The sequence below is a fragment of the Tursiops truncatus genome, chromosome 11 (assembly GCF_011762595.2).
Source record: "Tursiops truncatus isolate mTurTru1 chromosome 11, mTurTru1.mat.Y, whole genome shotgun sequence".
NCBI classification, from domain to species: domain Eukaryota; kingdom Metazoa; phylum Chordata; class Mammalia; order Artiodactyla; family Delphinidae; genus Tursiops; species Tursiops truncatus.
In genome coordinates, this window is record NC_047044.1 from 60,220,532 (window position 1) to 60,241,871 (window position 21,340).

At 59.1% G+C, this 21,340-nt stretch overlaps 2 protein-coding genes across 4 annotated transcripts in view; one reads left to right on the forward strand and one right to left on the reverse strand.

The window, feature by feature from the left end:
* LOC117314242 (uncharacterized) overlaps positions 1–21,340 on the reverse strand; it is a 50,516-nt gene that overhangs the window by 9,995 nt on the left and 19,181 nt on the right. The window contains exons 2-3 of the mRNA XM_073788591.1: positions 8,814–8,874; positions 2,033–2,175 (exon numbers count right to left, since the gene is read on the reverse strand). The gene's annotated coding sequence lies outside the window, so the exon portion shown is untranslated. The remainder of the gene's footprint in view (positions 1–2,032; positions 2,176–8,813; positions 8,875–21,340) is intronic.
* Positions 931–21,278, forward strand: RARG (retinoic acid receptor gamma). Of its 3 annotated transcripts, none has more exons than XM_033866627.2 (9): positions 931–1,135; positions 5,155–5,486; positions 16,295–16,443; positions 16,660–16,801; positions 17,471–17,631; positions 17,833–18,009; positions 18,401–18,605; positions 19,000–19,158; positions 19,957–20,154. In XM_033866627.2, the coding sequence occupies exons 2-9, from the start codon at positions 5,303–5,305 to the stop codon at positions 20,010–20,012; spliced, it is 1,233 nt and encodes a 410-aa protein (XP_033722518.1). In that variant the 5' UTR covers positions 931–1,135; positions 5,155–5,302; the 3' UTR covers positions 20,013–20,154. The 3 variants fall into 3 exon arrangements, with proteins under 3 accessions (XP_033722518.1, XP_033722516.1, XP_033722517.1); XM_033866625.2 differs by having other exon boundaries at positions 933–1,135; positions 19,989–21,278; XM_033866626.2 differs by lacking the exons at positions 931–1,135; positions 5,155–5,486 and adding an exon at positions 11,073–12,114 and having other exon boundaries at positions 19,989–21,278.

The following is a 21,340-nucleotide window of genomic DNA, read 5'->3' on the forward strand; positions in this document are numbered from 1 at the left end:
ACACACGCACACGCACACGCACACGCACACGCACGCACGGCTGGAGTCAACAACATCTGTGGTGCATCCAGCAGGCAGGCAGGCAGCCAGGCTCTAGGTAAGGCAGACACACCCCCCCGACTTGGGCTTTCCCCCTCACACCCAGCCCCAGGCTCCTTCCACTCCCAGCTACAGTTCCCCTTGCCCTCCACCCCAGCCTAAATGTAGGCAGCCAGGGACCCAGAAGCCCTAGCCCAAGCTTACTCAAGGCAGGGTGACAGGGAAGAGGTCTTGAAGCCCGGGACTTAGCATCCGCACAATCTCCACTAGTTCAACCAGTTTGCTCTTGGGACCAAAGGACAGGCTGGGGTAGACAAGCGGAAGTGGAGCCTACTTTGACCTGCAGGTGAAGGCTAAGCGAAGGGTAAAGACAGTGGCATCCGCTCTGGCATATCCCTGCGCGGTCACTCCACCCCTTGGGGGGACGTGGATACAGCCCCCCACTGCCTACCCTGCAGAGGTACGGAAACTGGCCTCCGTGAACCACAGCCCGGCCAGAGGACTCAACCAGTCCCCCCAAACGGCAGGAAGGGGAAAAGTGCCAGAGAGAAAGGGTAGCATCATGGGCCCAGGACACTGACCTCTTCTGCCAGCCTTGCCCGGCCTCCCGGGGACGGAGCCAAGGAAGCCCAGCAAATGGGCGGGACAGAGACCCAGGCGTCCTGGCCCGCCCCGCCCAGCCCCCCTCCCACCCACCCCGCCGCCCCTCCGCCCCCCAGCCCCAGGGCACCAAGGAGGGAGCCGGGCAGGGGCAGGCGGCAGGGGAGGGAGGAGCGAGGGCGGGAGGGGGAGGAGGGAGCCAGGCTGGGAGGGATGTGGGGGGGTGGGGAGGGAGAAAAAGAAAGAAAATATTTTCCGTGTCCCCGCCTGCAGAGTCAGTGTGCGGTTTGGGAGAAAATGTGTCGGATATTTTGGGGCGGTCACGTGGGCGGGCGGGCTCCGAGAGGCCCCGGGACCGTCCCAGCCTAGAGTCTGTGCCCCCCCAGAGCCCCCCATCACCGAGAGCCCCTGCCACTGCGACGCTCTATCCCCGCGACCGCCCGACGCCGGGACCTCGGGGCTCGGCGGCCTCCCTTCCCCCTCCCTCCCCCTCCAGGTGAGTCAGGCGGGGAAGCAGGCTCGGCCGCCGCGGACGCCCGGGTCCTCCGGCGAGGTGGGCCGGGGGCGGGGGCGCCGGGAGCCACGCCGGCTCAGTTCCTCCCCGCGCTGGTCCGGCTATCCGCAGGGGTGGAGGGGGACTTCCTGCCCCGACTTGGGGGTCAGCCCTGATGTGGGAAGGGAATGGGGAAGATTTTAGACAGGCTGGGTTGGGCTGGGCTTTATCCACCCTTCACTGCGGTGAGTAGTCGGGGAGAGCTTTGAGGGAAGAGTCTTCAGCCAGGGGCCTTCTATCCTATGTTTGTGCCTGGAGTGTGAGGGCAGATAGGGTCCCCTCCTGCGGGGAAGGTCCACCATCCGCCTCCCCTGAGGCTTTCCCTGGGGAATCCGAGGGGAGGATTTCTGGTCCGCGCTGATCCTTCCCTAGTGGAATGCCACAGCTTGGACAACAGAAGGGCGCGGAAAAGGTCCAGAGGCAAGTGATTCTGGCCGTCTGGGTCCAGCAGTTTGGAGAGACAAATGGATGGGATAGGGGTCTGTGAAGTTGCCTTGAACCGCAGTGCAGGATTCCCTCTCATATCCGCAACTTTGGGTGTGAGTCCGGGCTCCCTCCAGCCAAGGTCGGGGGCTCCTCTGGAGTATTCTTGAGGGGAGCCCGAATGGTACAAAGGAAGAACAGGGACACTGGGGCAGGGACCTGGGAGTTCCAGTCCTGGAGCCTCACTGACGCTGCCTCACTGTCTCTAGCACTTACAGCCCAGTTCCCTCAACCTGACCCAGTTTGTAGGAGGGAATCTCTGCAGGTGGCCAGAGAGTAAGAGTATGCAGGGTTGGGCAGGGGGTGAGGTGGGGTGGTGGGCAAGGGAGCCCGAGGAGGGGCCCGTAGGGCAAGAACCTGAGATGACTGTGCCCCTTCAGGGCCCACATCCAGGGCAGCTACCGTCCGAGTCCTCAGGTCTGAGGCTCCTGCCCTTACCCCTTACCATCACTCCTCAGATGCTGACTGGGGGTTGAGGACCACAGGCAGTGTCCCATATCCTGGAGGCGAGAAAATAGAGGACAGGGAAGGGGGCAGGAGGCAGTGTGTGAAGGGTGCCTGGAGCTTGGGTATCCCAAATAGGGAAACACACACTCACACACACATGTACACACACGCCGTGGCTTAGAGCCTAATAGGCAGCACAGGGCACACACCCCCGTCCCGGCACACCCCCACCCCCTGGCTCAGAAAGCCACCCAACTGGCACCTCCAGTTCCCCCCTCTGCCCCACCCTACCCATGCCCTCTGATGCCCACACACATTCCACCGGCCTTGCCTGCCTGCCTCCTGGGTACTGCCCCTCCCTGGGGCCAGTGAGGTAGAGGGAAGGCACCTGGTAATGGGAGGTGGAGCCTCAAGGGTCTGGACTCCCCCAAGGGTGGCACGAGGCCAGGGAAACCCAGCCCACTGTTGCCTCCCGGGGAGCAGGCTGGGGGCCCAGGCTAGAGCAGAGGATGCCCGGGTTCTCTGCCCAGGCTGGGGATGGGGTCATGGAAAAAGGTGGTCGTGTTTATACAGAGGGGAGGGGGGCAGCGGGTGGAGTGCAGCCGACAAGGGCAGCTTTGTTCCAGGCTCTGGAGCGGGCAGGACGGCAGAGAGACGCCCCCCCACCCCCACCGCCTCCATCCAGCAGCCCCCTTCATCCATGCCCTCCCCTCAACTCCACCTCAGCTCGAAGAGAAGCAACTTCTCAAGGGCCCCTTTCCCCTGGTCAGCCCCCCTCAGTCTGAGGTGGCACCTTGGGAGGAAAGAAGTACATTCTCCCTTCCTCAGGTCCCCCAAAGTACCAAGACCTCTGGGTCCCTAGTTTAGGATTTCCTTTTACGCTGTGTACCACTGTCTTCAATTCCTTGGTCCCTTCCTCTACCCAGGACTTAGGACCCTCCCCTTCCCTTCCTAGCCAAGGCAGAAAACCAAGGCTCAGAAGTGGGATGCGTCTCTGTCCCCTTCCTCTGTTCACTCAACTCTCAAGTTCCTTCTCTGAGGCAAAATAAGAGGAAGGCCCGGGAGAGCTTGGCTCCCTCACAGCTTCATTCCTCCGTAAGGACCAGGAGCCCGAGCATCCCTCTCTGGGACCCTCGAAGTCCTCCTGCCCCACCCCCAGGTCTCTGTTTCCCACCCGCAGGTGAGAAGCAAAGATAGTGAGTGCTGGAGCCCAGAGCCGGGTTCTCAGTCTAAGCCAGTCTGGGGAAGATGGGGTGGGGGGGACCTCTAGTAGCTTCTCATCCTTAGCATTGGAGGGGTTAATCCACCTGGAATGTGGCCCAGCCTGTTGAGCTATGGCCCAGGGGCCTCAGGGGCCCGGACGCCTGGCTCTACCTGGGCTTAACCTGGGACAAGGACTTCAGGGAATAGGGGAAGGTAAAGGAGGTGGATCCTGGGGGCTCATAGCTCAGACTTTTAGGGCTTGGGGAGACACTGGGCTGAAGAGTCAGGGTGCTGGGGAGCTGGGTGGTGGCTAGTGAGGGACTGAGTGAAGGGTGGTGGCTTGGGGTCTGAGTTCCTGTAACCTCCATCCAGTTTACCCTCAGGAGCTTGAAGGCCAAGGCAGATGAGAGATAGAAAAGGAAGGAAGAAAAAAAGCAGAGGTACAAAGACGGAGCGATATTGATCTTAGAAGCAAAGACTGATGGAAAGAGATGCAAAATACCCGTCACCTACTTCTGGGCCTGCCCACCCCAAGGACTCTGTGTTTCACTCTCTCTCGGCCCTTCTCTGTCCTTCTTCATCTAGTCCATTACGGTTCTGGCTGGTAGGGGAGGCCTCCAGGCTGGGGTGACTCTCCTTCCCCAGCCCCTAACTCCCTAGACAGGTGGGTAGTTCTGAGGCTCCTGGGAAAGCCTACCTTTCCCATGTCAGAGCATCAGGAGAGGAACCACCTGCCTGGCCCTGGGATTCCCACTTCCTCTTTCCCTCCTTCCCCTCCCCCTCCCTTGGGCTCAGGTTAAAAACCTCTGAGGTCAGGTTACATTTGAGGGAGGGGAGGATGTAGGGAGGGCTTCCTATAAGCAGAGGGCTCAGGAAAGAGAGAGAAGAGATGGAGAAGCAAAGTAAACTAAGGACAGGGAGAGGAGCTTCTTAGCATCATACCTGGGACACAGCGGGGCTTCCATTAACCTCTGTGGATTTGAGGAGAGGTTAGGGAGGGACGGATAATTGGAGACAGAGACAGAATTGGGAGGGGAAACTGGGAGAGGGAGTATTGAGGAAGGTGGAAAGAAAGGAAATGCAAATTAAAAGAGAGGTATGGAGGAAGAGAAGGTACAAAGAGAAAGAACCGGAGACATTTCTATAGCATTTAGTATGTGCCCTATATGATTCTAGACACTTTACATATGGTAAATTATTTAAGCCTCCTAATAACCTTATGAAGTGAGGCTTATTATGATTCCCAATTGACAAAGGAGGGAACTGAGGCCCAGAGAGATTAAGTAACACTAATACATCCAAGGTCCTGCAGCTGGCAAGTGGTGGGGATCAATTCAGGTAGTCTGGCTCCAGAGTCTGTGTTCCAGAGAGGTGTAACATTTTTTAACAAAAATGTTAAAACAGATATGTTTGCTTTCTCCAGGATGGTAGAGAGTTTGAGTCTTGGCTCTACTCTTTACAGCCATGTGACCTTAAACTAGTCCCTAAACCTCAGTTTCCTCATCTGTGAAATGGGAATCGTAATTCCTACTTCACAGGGTTGATGTGAGGGTTAAATCTAGTGTCCAGCCCATGGTGGTGTGTAATGGTCACTTCTTAGCCTAGGAGTCCTCTCTGCCAGGAGTTTGAAGACCGTGATTCACCTTGGAAACTCAAGTTACCCTTCCAGGAGAGTTTCTCTGAGCCTGCATCAGCACCTGCCCTGCCTCCCCTACTGTGTGGCAGAGGGCAGCAAGGAGGGAAAAGACTCCAGCTGGGAGAGGGCCATGGGGCTTGGAACCTCAGAGCGATCATTCTCTCATTCCTCCTTTTCCTTTCTTTCTCCTTAGGAGCCTTGGAGACCCAGTGAGCAGGCCAAGCAGGGCGGGCACGGAGCCTCCCAGGCCAGGGCAGTGGGCATGGGCGGGGGCTGTGGCTGAAGAAGTCCCCCGCCCACTGCAGACCCCAGGGGATTCAGCCTCCCACACTGCAGCCGCCATGGCCACCAATAAGGAGCGACTCTTTACGCCTGGTGCCCTGGGGCCTGGCTCTGGCTACCCAGGGGCTGGCTTCCCCTTCGCCTTCCCAGGGGCACTCAGGGGGTCTCCACCTTTCGAGATGCTGAGTCCTAGCTTCCGGGGCTTGGGCCAGCCTGACCTCCCCAAGGAGATGGCCTCTCTGTGTGAGTCTCAGGGATCTTGGGGGATGAGGGCAAGTGGAAACAGGAGGGCATTTCGTGGGTGGATGATAGAGAAAATTGGTGTCCCGGTTAGGAAGACAGGCAGGGCTGGGGGTTTGATCTAATGGAGGAGGTGACAGGGGTAGCCTCGAGGGGGTTTGGATGTGGAGGCAATGGACGTGCTTGCAAATGAGAGTTCTCCTGTGCAACTAGAATGGGAAAGTAACACGCCTAAAATTTGGGGCTCTGCAGTTGCCTCCCGAATGACTCAACTAGCAGGGAGAACCCCTTTGTATGGGCAGCCAAGGGTGGGTCTGGTGAAGTCTGAGGCTGCTGCCTGCCTGCATTGCGGGGTGTGGGGAGCCAGGCTGTGAAGTGGAGGAGTCTGGGAGGCCAATACCCCAACTCTGTGATCAAGAGGTAAAATTGTTCTGAATTAGGGGGAGCCTGCAAAAAGAGGAATGGAGCCTAGTGCCAGGTGCCCAAAGATGTGTAGGGTCAGGAAACTTCCCTCTTGGTTCTGGGGAGGGTGGAAACAGCCGCAAAGAAGGTAGCTCTTGTACCATAAGTAATCCGGGGAGGTGCAGGGGGTGTTCCAGAAGCATCCTCTCCTCCAGCCATGTGGGTTGTGGACTCCTCCCCTCTCTCTAGGTCTGGCACGGTACCCACATGCTGTGCAGATCCCTACTTGTCCCTCAGGCCTGCCCTCTTTGGGTGAAGCCTTTGAGTGCTGACAGCAGCAAGCCTTAGGCCTCCCTTCATCCCTCTGGATCCCCTCTCCTTCCACTTGGTAGCTGTTCCTCCTCGCTAGGCCATTACAGGCGTGGGTGCCCATGAGCTGGAAGGCTGGGATGCTGGCCTCAGTGTGGGAGCTGGTACAGAGAAGCCTCCACCTGGATAGAAGGGGAGGTGATAGAGAGAGGGGCAGTTCCAGAGAGAGAGAAAGGGAGAGGGAAAAGAAAAGACCAAAAGATAAAGACATCCTTTATAGCTCCATAAGCTGAGAGAGAGAGAGGGAGAGGTGGAGAGAAGGGGCCTGCCTTTAGGAGCACTCAGAGGGGGTGTGTGTGTGTGTGTGTGTGTGTGTGTGTGTGTGTGTGTGTGTGTGTGTGTGTGTGTGTGTGTGTGTGTGTGTGTGTGTGTGTGTGTGTGTGTGTGTGTGTGTGTGTGCAGCTCTGCTGGAAAGAGCTTGCTCATCTAGAGAAGGTGTGTGCGTGTGTGAGAGGCCATATGCAGTTGTGTGTGCACAGCATGGCCCTGAGACGCTGCTCACATACAGAATTCCAGGGTTGCAACAAAGAGTCAGTGTGAAGAGTGAGGCAGTATTTCATAGGGCTGCTGACGGTGTGTCTGGGGTTTGGTGAGGCCGGCCGGTGGCCTGTCTGTAGTCCAACAGGGGTTATTTGGGTGGCATGCAGGTGAACGAGAGAGCACAAAGCCCCCCTTTCTGGAAACCTCAGCTGGGCTTCCCCTACCTCATTTGCACCCCAAGAATCTGTCCCAGGGTCTGCGGGATGGGAGGGAACCACTCTCCCCACATGAATGTACTTCTTGCAGAGGGCAGTACAACTCAATATCTTGGGACTTGATTTTCCAGAGTTCCTGAGGCAGCTAAGGGAGCGTGAGTGAGGAGGCAGAGTAGAGAGAGTGGTGGCGGGGAGAATGCCGAGAGCCGGCAGCCAGTCCCCAGTGAAGTTCTCCATGTGCCCCTGTGCCCTGGACACACTGAGACCAAGGTCAGGGTTCAAAGTGAGGTCAAGGTACGGGAAGCGGTCAGACTAGGCTGCATCCCCAAAGGTCGCCCTGCAGGAGGAGGGGCTGAAAGAAGAAATCCCAGGGAGGAGCCAGAACCAGGGCAGGTAGCTGGGGAGGGTGCGGCTGGCAGCAGGGGGACAGGCCTGGGCAGAGAGGGGGCAGTGGAGTGGGGAGGAGGGGAAGGCCTGGGTCCAGACAGCTTGCATGGGAGTGGGGCACGCAGCACCTAGTGGTGAATGAGAGGGACCAGTGGGGAGAGGAGGGGATCCTGGAGTCTGGGAGGCCTCCCGCAGTGGGACAGTGGCTGAAGGGGGAAAGCGTATTCTCTCACTTCTCTGCCCTGCTGTCCCTTTTTGGCTGGGACATCTAATGGAGGGGGATTGGAGGCCTAAGTCTGATGCCAAAGCCACACTCACCTGGAGTCTGGGTCTCTCTCTTCAGCCTCTCTCCCCTGATCTGTGGGAGGGAGTGGGGGTGGTCCCTGAAGGAGTCTGGAACTTCTCCCTGGGGCTGGCTCCTGAATCCTACTGCTGGGTCCCTAGCACCTTGGAGACATCCATGTTGAGAAGGGCAGCCTTGCTCCATCTGTTGGGGTGCTCTAGGGGCCTGAGTGGTTAAGGCAGGCGTCTCAGAACCTCATGGTGGAGGAGGGTAGCGGGAAGGGGAGCACCTGCGGCCGCCGGGGCAGCAGAGGCCTGTGTGCGTGGGAAAGCGGAGGGGTGTGTGTGTGTCTCTGTGTGTGTGTGTACACACACGCACACAGGTTTGGGTGTGCTTGCTCACACACATGCATAAAACCCTGCTATCTGTGTCCTCGTGTATCTCCATGTTTATGAACACTGGTGAGTTGTATGTTTGTTTTATCGAGACTGCAGGGAACAGAGTGTGATGGGAGGGAAGGGAAGCCTTGCCCTCCTCCCCATCTTGAGGAGATAGCTGGTGTCCTGAGGACCTAGCTCTGCTTGTCCTCTGAACTTGGTGACAGTGTCTCTGGGCAAAGGAGCCCAGGCTGCACCATACTAAGTCACATGGAGAAACTGAGAGCAGGCTGGCACAGGAAGAAAAAGAGTTCTACTTAAAAGAAACTGAAAAAGAGAGACTCAGAGACCTAAACGAGATGAGAGGGAAATAACACAGGCTGAAAGGCGCAGACACAGAGAGAACCCAGACTCCAGGAGAGGCAAAGGGCCTTGTTAAGCAGGCGGTACCGGTGGTGAGCAGGCGGCAGCGAGGCCTCCTCCAGGAAAAAACCCAGCCGACTGCCTCCTTCCCCTCCCCTCCCTGGTCTCTCCTGCTCAGGCTCGGGCTCCAGCTCCAGGCCGACACAAACGGGGCTTTGATTGCAACAGGAAACCTCTCTGGCGGGGGGAGCTGGGCAAGCCGCCGCCGCTGGGGCCCAGGCTGCACCCCCCTCTCCTGGCCCCCTCCCCGGTCCCAGCCCCCATCCTGCCCAGCACTCCTGCTTTGGGGCCCGTCCCTCATTCACACCTCCCTATTCCTTCGCTCCACTGCTGCCCCCTCCTCCAGAGACCCCTCCTATTGCCCTTCAGGTGGGACTCCTAAGTTAGGACTTACCCTTGGGGTGGGGCCTCCTTTGCTGTGAAATGCCCCAACTTCAGTTTTTTGAGGGAAGGTTCTGGAAGAAAAGGAGAATTTAGCTTGAGGAATTCAGAGCCAGTTATCCTCAAGCCCCTTCCAGAAGGTGGCAGGAGGGGAGGAAAGGAGGGATGAAGGGGTTAGCTGTTCCTCCCCGCACAGCCTCTTGTTGGCCAAATTCATCCTTGCCAGGGTGGTAGAGGCTCTGAGGGGTGACCACACCAGATTCAGTGCGAAGGGCTTCATTAGTGGGGGAGGGGTACATTTCTCCTTGCCTCTGGGGCCATGACTTTGTGGGGCTCTAGCTGGGAGGGGTGCGCCTTGGTGGTGGGGATCACAGGGAAGGGGGTGAGTCAGGCAGCAGCCCCCCCTCATACTCCCACCAGGCTGGTGGAGAACATCTGGTTCCCATGAAATGCTAGAAGGCTAATGGGTCTAATTGCTGCAATAAGGGCTGGGGGGACTTTGGGGAAAAGAGGGGGCACTAGATTCCTCCATCCTCTTACCTTCTCCTCAAAGCTAAGACTGTCTAGAATGGGGGGTCGGGGTTGGAGGTTAGGGTGGGCCTGACACCCCAATGCCTGGTCCCTTCTAAGGCCCCCTCTCCCTGCAATGCCTGGGAAGCACACACAGATGGGGTGATGAGGAGTGGGGTGCATCTGGTGGAGAGAAAAGGGGGCTATTGAGAACTCATGACTTCCTGGAGCCCTCCCCCCACTCCTCCTGTGCCCCACTCCCAACCCCCCTCCCTGTGGCCTGGCCACTTCTGGTTCTAATTACCAACCAGGCAGGCCTGACTTAATTGGGACCTTTCAGATTTCGGAGGGGGAAGGGTGGGGGGGACTGACAGCCTACAGTTGACTAATCAGGGCTGTCTTCTCCCCTTGTTTTGGGGGTACTCCCCACTTTGCACTTAATTGACTTTTTTTTGCCACTGGCCATGTTCTGATTCAGAAGTCTGTCACCCCTTTTTTCTTTTTGTGGGGGATGGCTGGAGTCAGAAATGGGGTATTTGGGGTTGGGGGCAAGAACTGGGAGCTCAGGCTGGACTGGAAAGAGCAATGCATTCCCTCTTCATCCCGGCTACGAGTCCCCCGAGTCGGCCCTGCCACCCCGCGGCCCCCCATCCGCCAACCAGGCCCTCCTTCCCAGCCCTGCCCCTTTCAGTCCCCGGCAGCCACCCCGGCCCCTCCTCCGCGCCTGCCTTCCCTTCCCTCGCCTACTCTGGCACCCCTTCCTGCTCTTTATTCTTCCAAACTGGCGCCCCACTCCTGCGGCACCCCAGTGCGCCCCCCACCCGGTACAACAGATTCTTAGAAAAGCGCGCCCCGCCCTGGCCCAGCCACCGCCGCCGGGAGGGGGAAGGGGCCGGGCCGGGCGCCTCTCCCGCTCCCCCGGCACTCCCCTTGTGAGCGGCGCTGACAGAGCCGGCTGGGCCGGCCCGCCGGGCGGCCGGGCGGCCGGGCGGCGGGCGGGGCGCGGGGAAGGGGGCGGTTTCCGGGAGTCGCCGCCGCTGGCGCTGTCCCGGGGCCAGGGTCCCCGACTCGGCCCGGCTCGGCGAGGGCAAACTCTTGACGTGGCCCAACTCCCGCCCCCCCCACCCCCTTCTCCGCCGGTCGAGGGCACTCAGTGCCCGGAAGGGGCCCGCGAGGGAGGAGTGGGGCGGCCCTCGGAGATCCGAAGGGCACTAAGTGTGGCGCTGAAGGGGAGAAGGGGCAGTTTGCCACTGGTGGGGGTATTTAATGACTCTGAGAACGGTTACCGACCAGACGCGCAGTTATTGCCGAAGAGGCACTTGGCACTTGGGGGCGACTGGCACGGTAGCGACTCTGGGGGAGGGGAGCTGGCACTCAGGAAGGCAGTGTCGTCCGAGGCGCAGCTGGCACGGCGGGAGCAGTTTGGGGTGGGAGTCTTGTGCTGAAGTCAGGTTCGAGGAAGGGGCATTGGATGAGCTCCGGGAGTGTCAGCCGCAGGATGGGGTTTGGGGGACTCGGAGGGAGGCGGCCCGGGCCGCGGCGGAGGGAGCACTCCTCGGCCTAAGAAGGGTAGACTCCGGCTGCGCAGGAGGGGCGGGGGGGGGGGGCTCCGCGGCGGCGCGGGCTACGGCCTGGGCGGGGTGGGGCGGGGCCGGGTCAGGAGGAGGTGAGCGCGCCCGGCCACCCGCCCCGAGGGGGGTTCCCGGAGAGTTCACGGCGGGAGCGCGCTCCGGCCCTCCGACCGGGAGTGGGAGGACGGGAAGGAAGGAGCAGGCCGCGCGCGCCGAGCCGCAGGAATGTAATGTTCGGCCCTGCAGCGCGCGCGCGGAGGGAGAGGGAGGAGCCAGGCCTGGGAATGAGCGGGTGGAGGTAGTGCAGGTCCCTGGGCTCTGGAGAAGTGCCGCGCGCAGGGAACTTACATGTTTCCTCTCCCCAGTCCTCCTTGACAACCCTGCCTGTACTGACTTGTGTAAAAAAAGGAGCGCTGGGGGGAGGGGAAACTCGAAAGGAAATGCGTGTGCTCGGTTTCTCCACTCTTTCCCCCATCCCCGACCTTGGCACGCGCCTAAGTGCAAAAGCTTGCAAAGCCTCCGAGCAGTGGAGAGAGAATCCTTGCAAACGTTCTCCCGAGCCAGGTGTGTTTGCAAAAACGTGTGTACACCTCTAATTTTATGCGCGTGCAGACATGCATGTGCACTATTGCCTATTTGCAGATGCGTGGTGCCTGCCAAGATAAATGCATGCTCGGATGTGTGTCTAAGCAAGCAAGCGCGCCACGGTGCGAGTGCGTGTCTTCCACTCCCAGCTCTGCTCATCTTGGTGCCCGGCCCCCTTAGCGCTCCAAGCCCCACCCCCCACCCCGCCGGGCTTCGCTTTTACAAAACGTCTCCCCAGTGCTAGCCGCCGAGGCGCCCAGAGTGAGGCGGACAGCGGCTGGAGCGGCAGCCCCGGCTCTGCGCCCCGCCCAGTCCCTTTCCCCTGCTGGGGATCCCCTTCTTCCCCGCCCACCCCTTACCCCCTATGCAGCCCGGCGCCCTATGCTAGCCCTCCCCCTCCCCCCCTCCAGGAGCGGGGCGCCGCCGGGGGAGGAGGGGGAATCGGCTGCGGGTCCTCGGTGTTTCTAGCACCCAGCTTCCCTCCAAGCCGGGTCGCGATGTACGACTGCATGGAAACGTTTGCCCCGGGTCCGCGACGGCTGTACGGGGCAGCCGGACCCGGGGCCGGCTTGCTGCGCAGAGCCACCGGCAGCTCCTGTTTCGCCGGACTCGAGTCTTTTGCCTGGCCGCAACCCGCCAGTCTGCAATGTAGGTACCCGAGCCCTACATTGGGGGTGGGGTGCGGGGTGCGGGACAGGCAGCGGCTCTCTCGTTCCGTGTGTAAAAGGTGGACTTGGGTTGCAAGCGGAGATTCTGACCCTTTCCATGTGAGGGCCGGGTGTGTAGGAAAGAGGTACTGGCCCTTTAAACGTGGGGGCCTCAGCGACTCCTTTGGGTGTGTGCAGTAGTGTTTGGAGTGTGTGTGTGTTTTTTATGGTGGGTGTATAGCTAGGACCTGTGGTTGGTGACCCTCCAGAGTTCCCGGGGATAGGGAGAGGCCGAGGTGCGTTGGTAGTTTGTGCCGGCAGGTCCGTGGCCCGGGAGGGTTATGGCACCCAGGACCGTGAGTGGAGTTCGTAAAGTCCATGTGGGAAGTCGCGAGTGTAAAAATATTATTTGCAGAGCGTGTGCATCCCTGGAGTGTGCAACGCCTCGCTTAGGCGGTGCGGGTGTGGGCGTAAGGGTCTCTCCAAGCAGCGTCGCCCTCCGCCAGCGTTGGCAGGTCCGCATGGCCCCGTGTGGGGATGTTTGTGACTTGAGGCCGGGAGGGCGTGTGCCCTGCGTGGCTGCGGGGGCGGTTTTGGAAAGTGCTGTGTTCGAGCGTGCACCCTCTGTGTGTGCTGCGTGCGGGGTGTAAGGGGTTGTGCACGCAAGCGGGGCCAGGCTGGGTTCTGGCGTCCCCCTCCCCCATTGAGAAAAGAAATTTTAGGAAATGTGTATAGGGTTGTGTGCACTTTTTCCTATGGCTCGAGCCCACAACTTCAGTAGGAAACGAAAAGTTTCAATAAAAGTTGGGCTTACGGTGAGGAGTGGCCTGGAGGTGGCAGCGGCGGGGGGAGCGGGACTCCTGGGTCCCCAAATATCCACCTTCCCTTTTCTGTGAAATGGGAGATGCCAGGCCTGGGGCCCTGGAACCCCTTTCCAGAGCGGTAATAAAAAGCCGGGGATTGAGAGGCAGTAAAAATGAAGTCCAGATGAGAGGCGGCTTTGAAGCCCGGGCTGAAGTGCCTGGCGGGGGTGGGGGGGGGGTGGGGAGGGGAGCCTGGAACACCCCCGAATTTCCCCGGGCCTGGGACGGCGCTCGGAGCCCGGGGACGCGGGGCTGGGGGGCACGCTGGGAAGGGGCGGGCGGCGGGCGCCCTGGGAGTGCGCGCGCGGGGTCACTGAGCCCCCGCCAACGCGCCTCGCTCCTTGGCACTCGGCAGCGCTGTTTACGAGATCAGCTTTTTTTTTTTTTTTTTTTGGTCTTTTGGTTGCAGGGCAGAGCTGCTCAGATTTAACAACTGGGAGACTGGAAGAGGGAGGTGGCAAACAGTACCGTGAGGTGGGGTGGGGCAAGAATGAAAGCGTAGCATTTAAAGGGCGGGGAAAGTGTGAACTATTGCCTTGCACCAAATCCTTGTGAATTCTTAACCTTCTCTCATGGCCCAATAGAATGGGGACGTGGGGTATGTTGGGAGGGGTGCTGAGATGGAGAGAATCTCCCAGGAAGGGTTTTTGCGGGGGCTGGGCAGGAACCCCATCTTTTTCAGGCCCAGGGAAGCCTGTGGGACTTGGCTGGCAGTATGTTTTTGCATTTCAGTTTGGACCAACAATTTTGGCCTCTAGGGTCTTGGTGGGCCTCGGGCCTGCTCCACACACTTTCAGAGAGAAAGTAGTTTAGACCTGTGTGTCTAATCCAGGGAAGGAAAGAGGTCCTTTGGTGTGTTTGTATCTGGCAGCGTCGGTGTCCTGGTGCTGCGTTGGCAGGCCGTGGGTGTTTGGGGGCAGAGCTTCTCGCTTGCAACGGTGAAACGAGCGCTGGGTGTTGTGTGTCCTCCTTGTGACTTGTGCATCCAGCTCCACGGTGTGGCTGGAGTGAGTGTGCCTCTGTGCCCGCCTGCCTGGGTGTTCTTTTGTGCCAGGGTCCCGCTGGGGTATAGGAGCCCATTGGTAAAGTGCCTGCTTTTGTGCCCAGTGTGTTGTTGACGTGTGAGAGTGTCTCCAAGGAGGTGTGTGTCAGATTGTGAGTCCAGGCTTCTCGGCCCTGGGCCTCGCAGCTGGGAGTGTTTACAGCCGGTTATAAAGAGTTTGTTTGAAGCTCCGCACAGCCTGGCCAGGAATTTCCTCAATTTCAGCAATTTGGGCTTTAAAAGGAGAAAACCCCAGAGCCACCCCCCTCCTCCCCTGCAGGGGCCCCTGCTTAGCCAGGAGCAGCATCCCCCCGGTGCTGGGGTCTCTGCCCAGGGCTGAGAAGGGAATCTCAGTGGAGTGACAACGATTAGCCTTCCTGTGCCCTTTGCTCCCAGACTGACCAGAGCTACTGGGCTGCGCTTTAGGGTTCAGGGACGGGAGTGTGCCAGAGGGGTTCCGAGAAGGGGTGACAGTACCACGCATATGAGAAAAGCTGCCCCTGGGCCTGTCTCCCTGCCACCCCCAGTCTCATAATAATTGGCTGGCAGTGGCCCATGCCAGTCTGACCACACCCAGGCCCTTTTGCAAGAGAGGAAATGAGGCAGCGCTCTGCGGGCAGGGAGGGCGTCAGCGCCGAGTGAGCACCACCCCACGCACTGGCCTGTGGGCAGCACATGTGCCCTCAGAGGACACCGGGACCATCCTGAAAGGCATTCCAGCCCACCCCCCATCTCTCAGCACCAACCGCCTCCCCCGGGCCCGACCCCGGATTTCCCACCAAGTCCTGAATAGACTCCAGGCACCCTCCTTTCCTCCCCTCCTCTCTCCTTTTTCATTGGGGAATCTCACTCCAGCTGGATTCTTATGCTAATTGAGTGTCTGTGTGTGCCGGGGGGTGGGGAGGGCTTTCCTCCTGTGGGGAGGGTGGAGCTAGCCTGGAACCCCTGCGTCCGGGCCTTCCTTCTGTCCTTCGGGTGGCCTGGGTGGACTTCTGACCAGGTGGGCTACGGCAGGTTAGAAGGAAGAAGGTGTTCATGAGGTGGGTGCAAGCAAGGGACGCTCCTTAGGGAGGGTCTTAGGGTTTTCTTGCATTAACTTAGGCCCTCCAGGTTTGGGCAACTGGTCCTACAGGTTGAATAATTTATAGATTTTTTTCAAGCTTCTGAAGATCAGCCACACACCCAGAAGAGGTTTACTCAGCAGCCTCCCAAACAGAGGGCGTCCTCCCCCCCGCACTGTGCGTGGCATGGGCGGAGATCTCTTTTGAGCTGTGTTTGGGTATTTGCAGGGGAAGTTTAGGAGTGAAGACACGGCTCAGAGAGGGTCCAGAGATGGCTCCCCTCCCCCATCAGCCCTGTTTACCCACTGTCGCCTGACTTCTCTGCTTTGCTACACCCCCAGCAGCTTCTAGACCTGAGAATCTGAGCAAATACCTGTCTCCCTTTCCCAACTTCTCTAACTCCTGGCCAGGTCACGTAGATCTAGTTAGAAGACCTGAGAGCCTTGGCTCCACCATAACTGGCAGTGTGGCACTGGGCTGGTCGCTTCTCTCTCTTGGCCTCAGTTTCTTTGGGTGTAAAATAAGGCTGTTGCATGTGCCCTAACCTACCTTCCCAATACCTGTGTCCCATTTCCTCCACTGTCTCCGTGGTTTCTGGGGAAAAGGACACTGGCGATTGTTTGGGGGGTGATATGAGGGGGAGAAGCTCAAGGATTGTCTACCCTGTACTGCTTGAGAGAAAACGAGGTTCTGTTCTGCCTCCTGAACCTCCTGGCCATTTAGCCAGGTGCTAGCCACAGGTGGTCTGGAATTGGCCTCCTCACACCCAGATCTATGGCCTCGTGAGGAGGAGAAGGGTAGGAGGGAGACTACCCGGCAGGGACCCGATGTGAGAGGGAGTGACTAGAGAGTTAAGAGCCACGGGCCGTAACACACCTACTTTGTGGCTGGGGAAACTGAGGCCCAGAGAATTTAACTTCTGGGATGGCCTCGACCTAGAATTTGGAGAATTGAGCAGTGTCCCGTAGGGCATTATTGTAGGGGGAGATGGCCAGACCGGGAGGTCGTAGTGGTTGTTTAGGGGTTTCTGGACGTGTTTACTATGGGGCTGTAGATGGGTTGTTGGGACTTTAAATCACTGTGGTGGCGATGGTGTTGTCACCGCTGAGCCAGAGGAAGAAGTGGGAATGGGGGGGGCAGTGTGTATCTGATGAGGATGCCTAGAGATCTGAGGGGTCCTTCTTCCCTGACCCTCACATCACTGCTTCCCCACAGCGGTGGAGACGCAGAGCACTAGCTCAGAGGAGATGGTGCCCAGCTCGCCCTCACCCCCTCCACCTCCCCGGGTCTACAAGCCGTGCTTCGTGTGCAATGACAAGTCCTCTGGCTACCACTACGGGGTCAGCTCTTGTGAAGGCTGCAAGGTGTGTACGTGCTGGAGGCGGGAGCACTGGGCATCCAGTTACCTGCGTGAGATCAGAGACTCACTGGGTGTGGGTGGGTATCCCTCTGAGGTGGGAGGGACTGGCTGCTTTGCACAGAGGTGGTTAATAGATTGGCTCAGGCCTGCAAGGCCTGTGAGAGGCTGGTACTCCCAACATCCTGCTTCACTGACCCTCCTCCCTTACCCCGAACTCCAGGGCTTCTTCCGCCGCAGCATCCAGAAGAACATGGTGTACACATGTCACCGCGACAAAAACTGTATCATCAACAAGGTGACCCGGAATCGTTGCCAGTACTGCCGGCTACAGAAGTGCTTTGAAGTCGGCATGTCCAAGGAAGGTAGGCCCTCAGGCCTGCCTGGGCAGGGGTGCTCCTGTCCTAGCCTGTGGTTGCCACCCTCTTCCCACTGGCCACCCCCACTTTCCTGACCTCTGCAAGTCCAGCCTCCAGCCGCCCTGGAGTGCTGTGCCTCCTCCCTGGCCAGTCCTATTTGATTAGCTCCATTCACCCAGGAGACCCCACCCCTTCCCATTCTCCCTTCTCAGAGCTTAACCCTTCCTCTGAATGAGTGAATGGGGGTTACCGGTGCACATTCCCTGTTTCATGGGGAAGTTAGGGGGGCTTGACAGTCCCCTCCCCTGCTCCCAGGACTGAGCCTGAGGTGGATCTGGGGTGCCCCCCCTCCCCTGCACCATTGTGCTGCCAAGGCTATAAGTGGATATCCTGCTGCCTGCATATCCTGCCCCCCCTCCCCAGCTCCTGCAGGGTGACAGGAAGGGCAGGATGGAGCCGAAGGGCCTGGGGAGGGAGCAGGGCCTGCAGGCCCTGGGTGGGGCTGGGGAGAGCCAGCCTGGGAATGGGAGCTAGTGCAGGAGACAGGGAAACCGAGGCCCCGCCCAGGGTCCCAGGGAAGGGATGCTCCGGAGCACATTAAGTTAGGGTAAGAGGGGATACCCAGAGCGAGGTTCTGAGGGTCTTGATCCTCTCCTTGCACCTCCACCCCCCCAGCTGTGCGGAATGATCGGAACAAGAAGAAGAAAGAGGTGAAGGAGGAAGGGTCACTTGACAGCTATGAGCTGAGCCCCCAGTTAGAAGAGCTCATCACCAAGGTCAGCAAAGCCCATCAGGAGACCTTCCCCTCGCTCTGCCAGCTGGGCAAATACACCACGGTGAGGAGTGGGCAGGGCCCCAGTGAGGGCAGGGGAACATTGACTTTGGAGAACGGGTAGGGGTTGTGTTGGAGGCCATGGTCCGGTGCTGACAAACAAGGAGGGCATCCGAATGCAGAAGGGAGAGCCTGGGGTATTGGCAGAAAGAAGACAGCGCCCAGGATAGGCCTTCGTTTGTGTTCTAACCGGACCTTCCTGCAGAACTCCAGTGCAGACCACCGGGTGCAGCTGGATCTGGGGCTGTGGGATAAGTTCAGCGAGCTAGCCACCAAGTGCATCATCAAGATTGTGGAGTTTGCCAAACGGCTGCCCGGCTTTACGGGGCTCAGCATTGCTGACCAGATCACTCTGCTCAAGGCTGCCTGCCTGGACATCCTAGTAAGTTAAGACCCGTGGCCTGTCTTCTGCCACAGCCTGACCCTCATATGAGACCAAGGAGCTGGTCCACACAGAGATTTCATTATCTCTCTTCCCCCCTCCAATCTGGGACTCCCCAGATCTCCTCGAAACCCAAGCTCTTTTTGTCTTAATCTCTGCCCCTGAGATCTGACCCTAGACTTCTGGGTGCCCTGCCTCCTTCTGACTTCTCTTCCCTCCCCCAACTTCAAACCCTCCATCTCTCTGCCTCGCTCCCCCTGCCAGCTTCAGGTGGCCCTCCTTCAGGACCCAACCGCCTCACTTTCCACCTGCACCTCATTCCCTCTTTTCCCCGTCCCCATAGCGCTCCTTCCCAGAGACAGCACTAACCCTGCCCCCTGCCTACCTCCAGATGCTGCGGATCTGCACAAGGTACACCCCCGAGCAGGACACCATGACCTTCTCTGACGGGCTGACCCTGAACCGGACCCAGATGCACAATGCTGGCTTCGGGCCCCTCACAGACCTCGTCTTTGCCTTTGCTGGGCAGCTCCTGCCACTGGAGATGGATGATACAGAGACAGGGCTGCTCAGTGCCATCTGCCTCATCTGCGGAGGTGCGGGGGCGCCCCCTGGCGTTTGCTCGGACTGCTTTCCCACCACACCCTACACCCGATTGATCTCCCACCTGGCGGGAGACCTTGGTCCCATCCACAGACTCCTCAGCTCCAGTACAGACTCCCCGGCAGCCTGCAACAAAGGACAAGAAGAGGGGAAGAGCCAGGGGGAGCTGAGGAGACCCCCGATACCAGTGCTGACATAGAGGTCTGGGCAGGAGTGATTTACCAGAGAAAACCTCTTGCCAGAGGCGGGGAAGGGATTGGAACAGGGGAGATGTCCTGGGTGGGGCTCATGGTCAAAGTTTGGGGTCTGGAGGGCCATAGGGCAGGGCCACTTGTCACTGTCTTCCCCATCTCTTCCTCTCTCACTCCCCTGTGCTTGTCCCCCCAGACCGCATGGACCTGGAGGAGCCTGAGAAAGTGGACAAGCTTCAGGAGCCGCTGCTGGAAGCCCTGAGGCTCTATGCCCGGCGGCGACGGCCCAGCCAGCCCTACATGTTCCCGAGGATGCTCATGAAGATCACTGACCTCCGGGGCATCAGCACCAAGGGTTAGTCGGGAGCGAGCCTCCCCTCTCTCTTCCCGGAGCTGCTGGTCTCCTGGGTCAGGCAGAGACAAGAACAGAGTGGGTGAGAACCAGGCAGCCTACACGAGCATCCTAGCTCAGCCGCATCCTAGCTCAGCCACTTGCTAGTGGGGACACTTGGGCAAGTGCTTTTCTTTTATTGTTTTTCTGCTTGTAAACTGGGCTAGACTTACAGCTACCTCCTAAGTTCTGTGAGGATGAAACGAGTTAACACACAATGGGCTTAGAACTGCACTGAGTTACAAATTCAGTTCCTCCGTCGCAGTAGCCACATTTCCAGTGCTCAGTAACACTGTGCAGCCAGGTACTCCTGCGCTGGACAGAGGAGGTATTTCCTTCATCACAGAAAGTTCTATTGGACAACACTGGTTTAGGAGGATGCCTGGAAGATAGTGTTTGATAAATATTAGTTCTAATTATAAATGTTATTAAGAACAGACCTAAAAAAAAAAAAAAAAAAGAACAGCCCTAGGAACAACTGGCAAGCTATGGACAATGGGGGCGGGGGTCCAGGGTCCAGGGAGTGGGGCTGGAATTGGGCACCACGTGATTTTTGAGGAGACAGCCTGAAAGGATGGGACAGATGGGCAACAGGCTTGGCAGAGAAGACAGGCAGAGGCTCCAGGCAGAGGAGCAGTCCCCGGGAACCCTAGAATAGGGAGAGGGTGACAGAGGTGGCAGGCCGGTGCTGGGAGCCCCCAGAGGGGAGCTAGAGGGCAGTCCAGCAAGGTTAAGGTGTCAGCCTTAGGGGCTGTACCTCAGCCCCCCCGAACCTCCTTGTCCCTCCATTGCAGGAGCAGAAAGGGCCATTACCCTGAAGATGGAGATTCCGGGCCCGATGCCTCCCCTGATCCGAGAAATGCTGGAGAACCCCGAAATGTTTGAGGACGACTCCTCGCAGCCTGGCCCCCACCCCAAGGCCTCCAGCAAGGATGAGGTTCCTGGGGGCCAGGGCAGAGGGGGCCGCAGCCCCCACCCTGACCAGGGCCCCTGACTTCCCCTGTCTCAGGGGTTGGGGGCTCCAGGCAGCAGACTGACCATCTCCCAGACACCGCCAGTGACTGAGGGAGGACCTGCTCTGCCCTCTCCCCACCCCTTCCACTGAGCTCCTTGTTTTTGCCAAAGTTTCCAGGGGTGCCTCCGTGTTCATCCCCTTCCTGCTCTAACCGGCTCCCTCTCCAGTCTTGGGAGCCTGCCCTGTTCCCTCCAGGAGAGAGGGCAGAGGGGTGAGCCTGAGTTTGGACTCTAAAATCTCAGCACTGCCCCTCAGACACCAGGGTCCCAGGCTCCCCAGGGCAGGAGGAAGACCCTGCCATTCCACAGCCCCTTCCTCTGCCGGGTGCTTAGGCCTCTGGGAGCAAATAGGAACACTAGAGACCAAAGGTGGGGGGGCGTAGGGGGAGGGCTGAGCCCACCCTCTTGCCCCAGTCCTTGGTGCCTAACGCTGCATAAGGCACCTGCTGGGTGCACGCTGCCCGCTGTGCCCCCGTCCTCGTGCCAGGTCGGGCCCTGCATTTCTGTGGGGGGCCAGAGGGTGAAAGGGACAGAGGCAGGTCCATTCTGCACCTCTTTGCTTGGGCCCAGAGTTTACCTTATGCCCTCAGTTACAAGCCCCTCCCCCAGTCCTGTCATGTGCCTTGGGCTCCCCCTGCCCCCCATCTCAGCCATGGGGCAGGAACCCTCCTACACTACAGAGGGGCCAGGGGATCCCTCTCCCCCTGGTGCCTTCCCCCCGTGACCCCCAGAGCAGCTTGGCCCAGGGAGAGGGGGGGTGGGCACTGCTTAGCTGATCCCACCCTGACCCCGAGGAAGCCTCTATTTATTTATTAGCTTTTGTTTACACCCTGGAATTGACCCCTTCCTCCAGGGGTCTTGGGAGGGGGAGCCCAGGGCCCCTGTGACCCCTCCCTTCTTCCTCCAATCCCCAGTTTGTATTTAGCTGCCAAATAAGATTTCCACTGGCTCCCCTTTTTCTCTGGGGGGGTCAGGGTGCTGTCCCCTCCCCTGTTTACATCTCCCCTCCACCCCGCTGTGTCGCATATTGCTGAGTTTTCTATTTTTGCAAATAAAGTGATGGAAACTCATGGGATGTGGCTCCCTCTAGGGGGGAAGCAATGAGCTGATCTGCAGAGGGACTGGGTGGGGA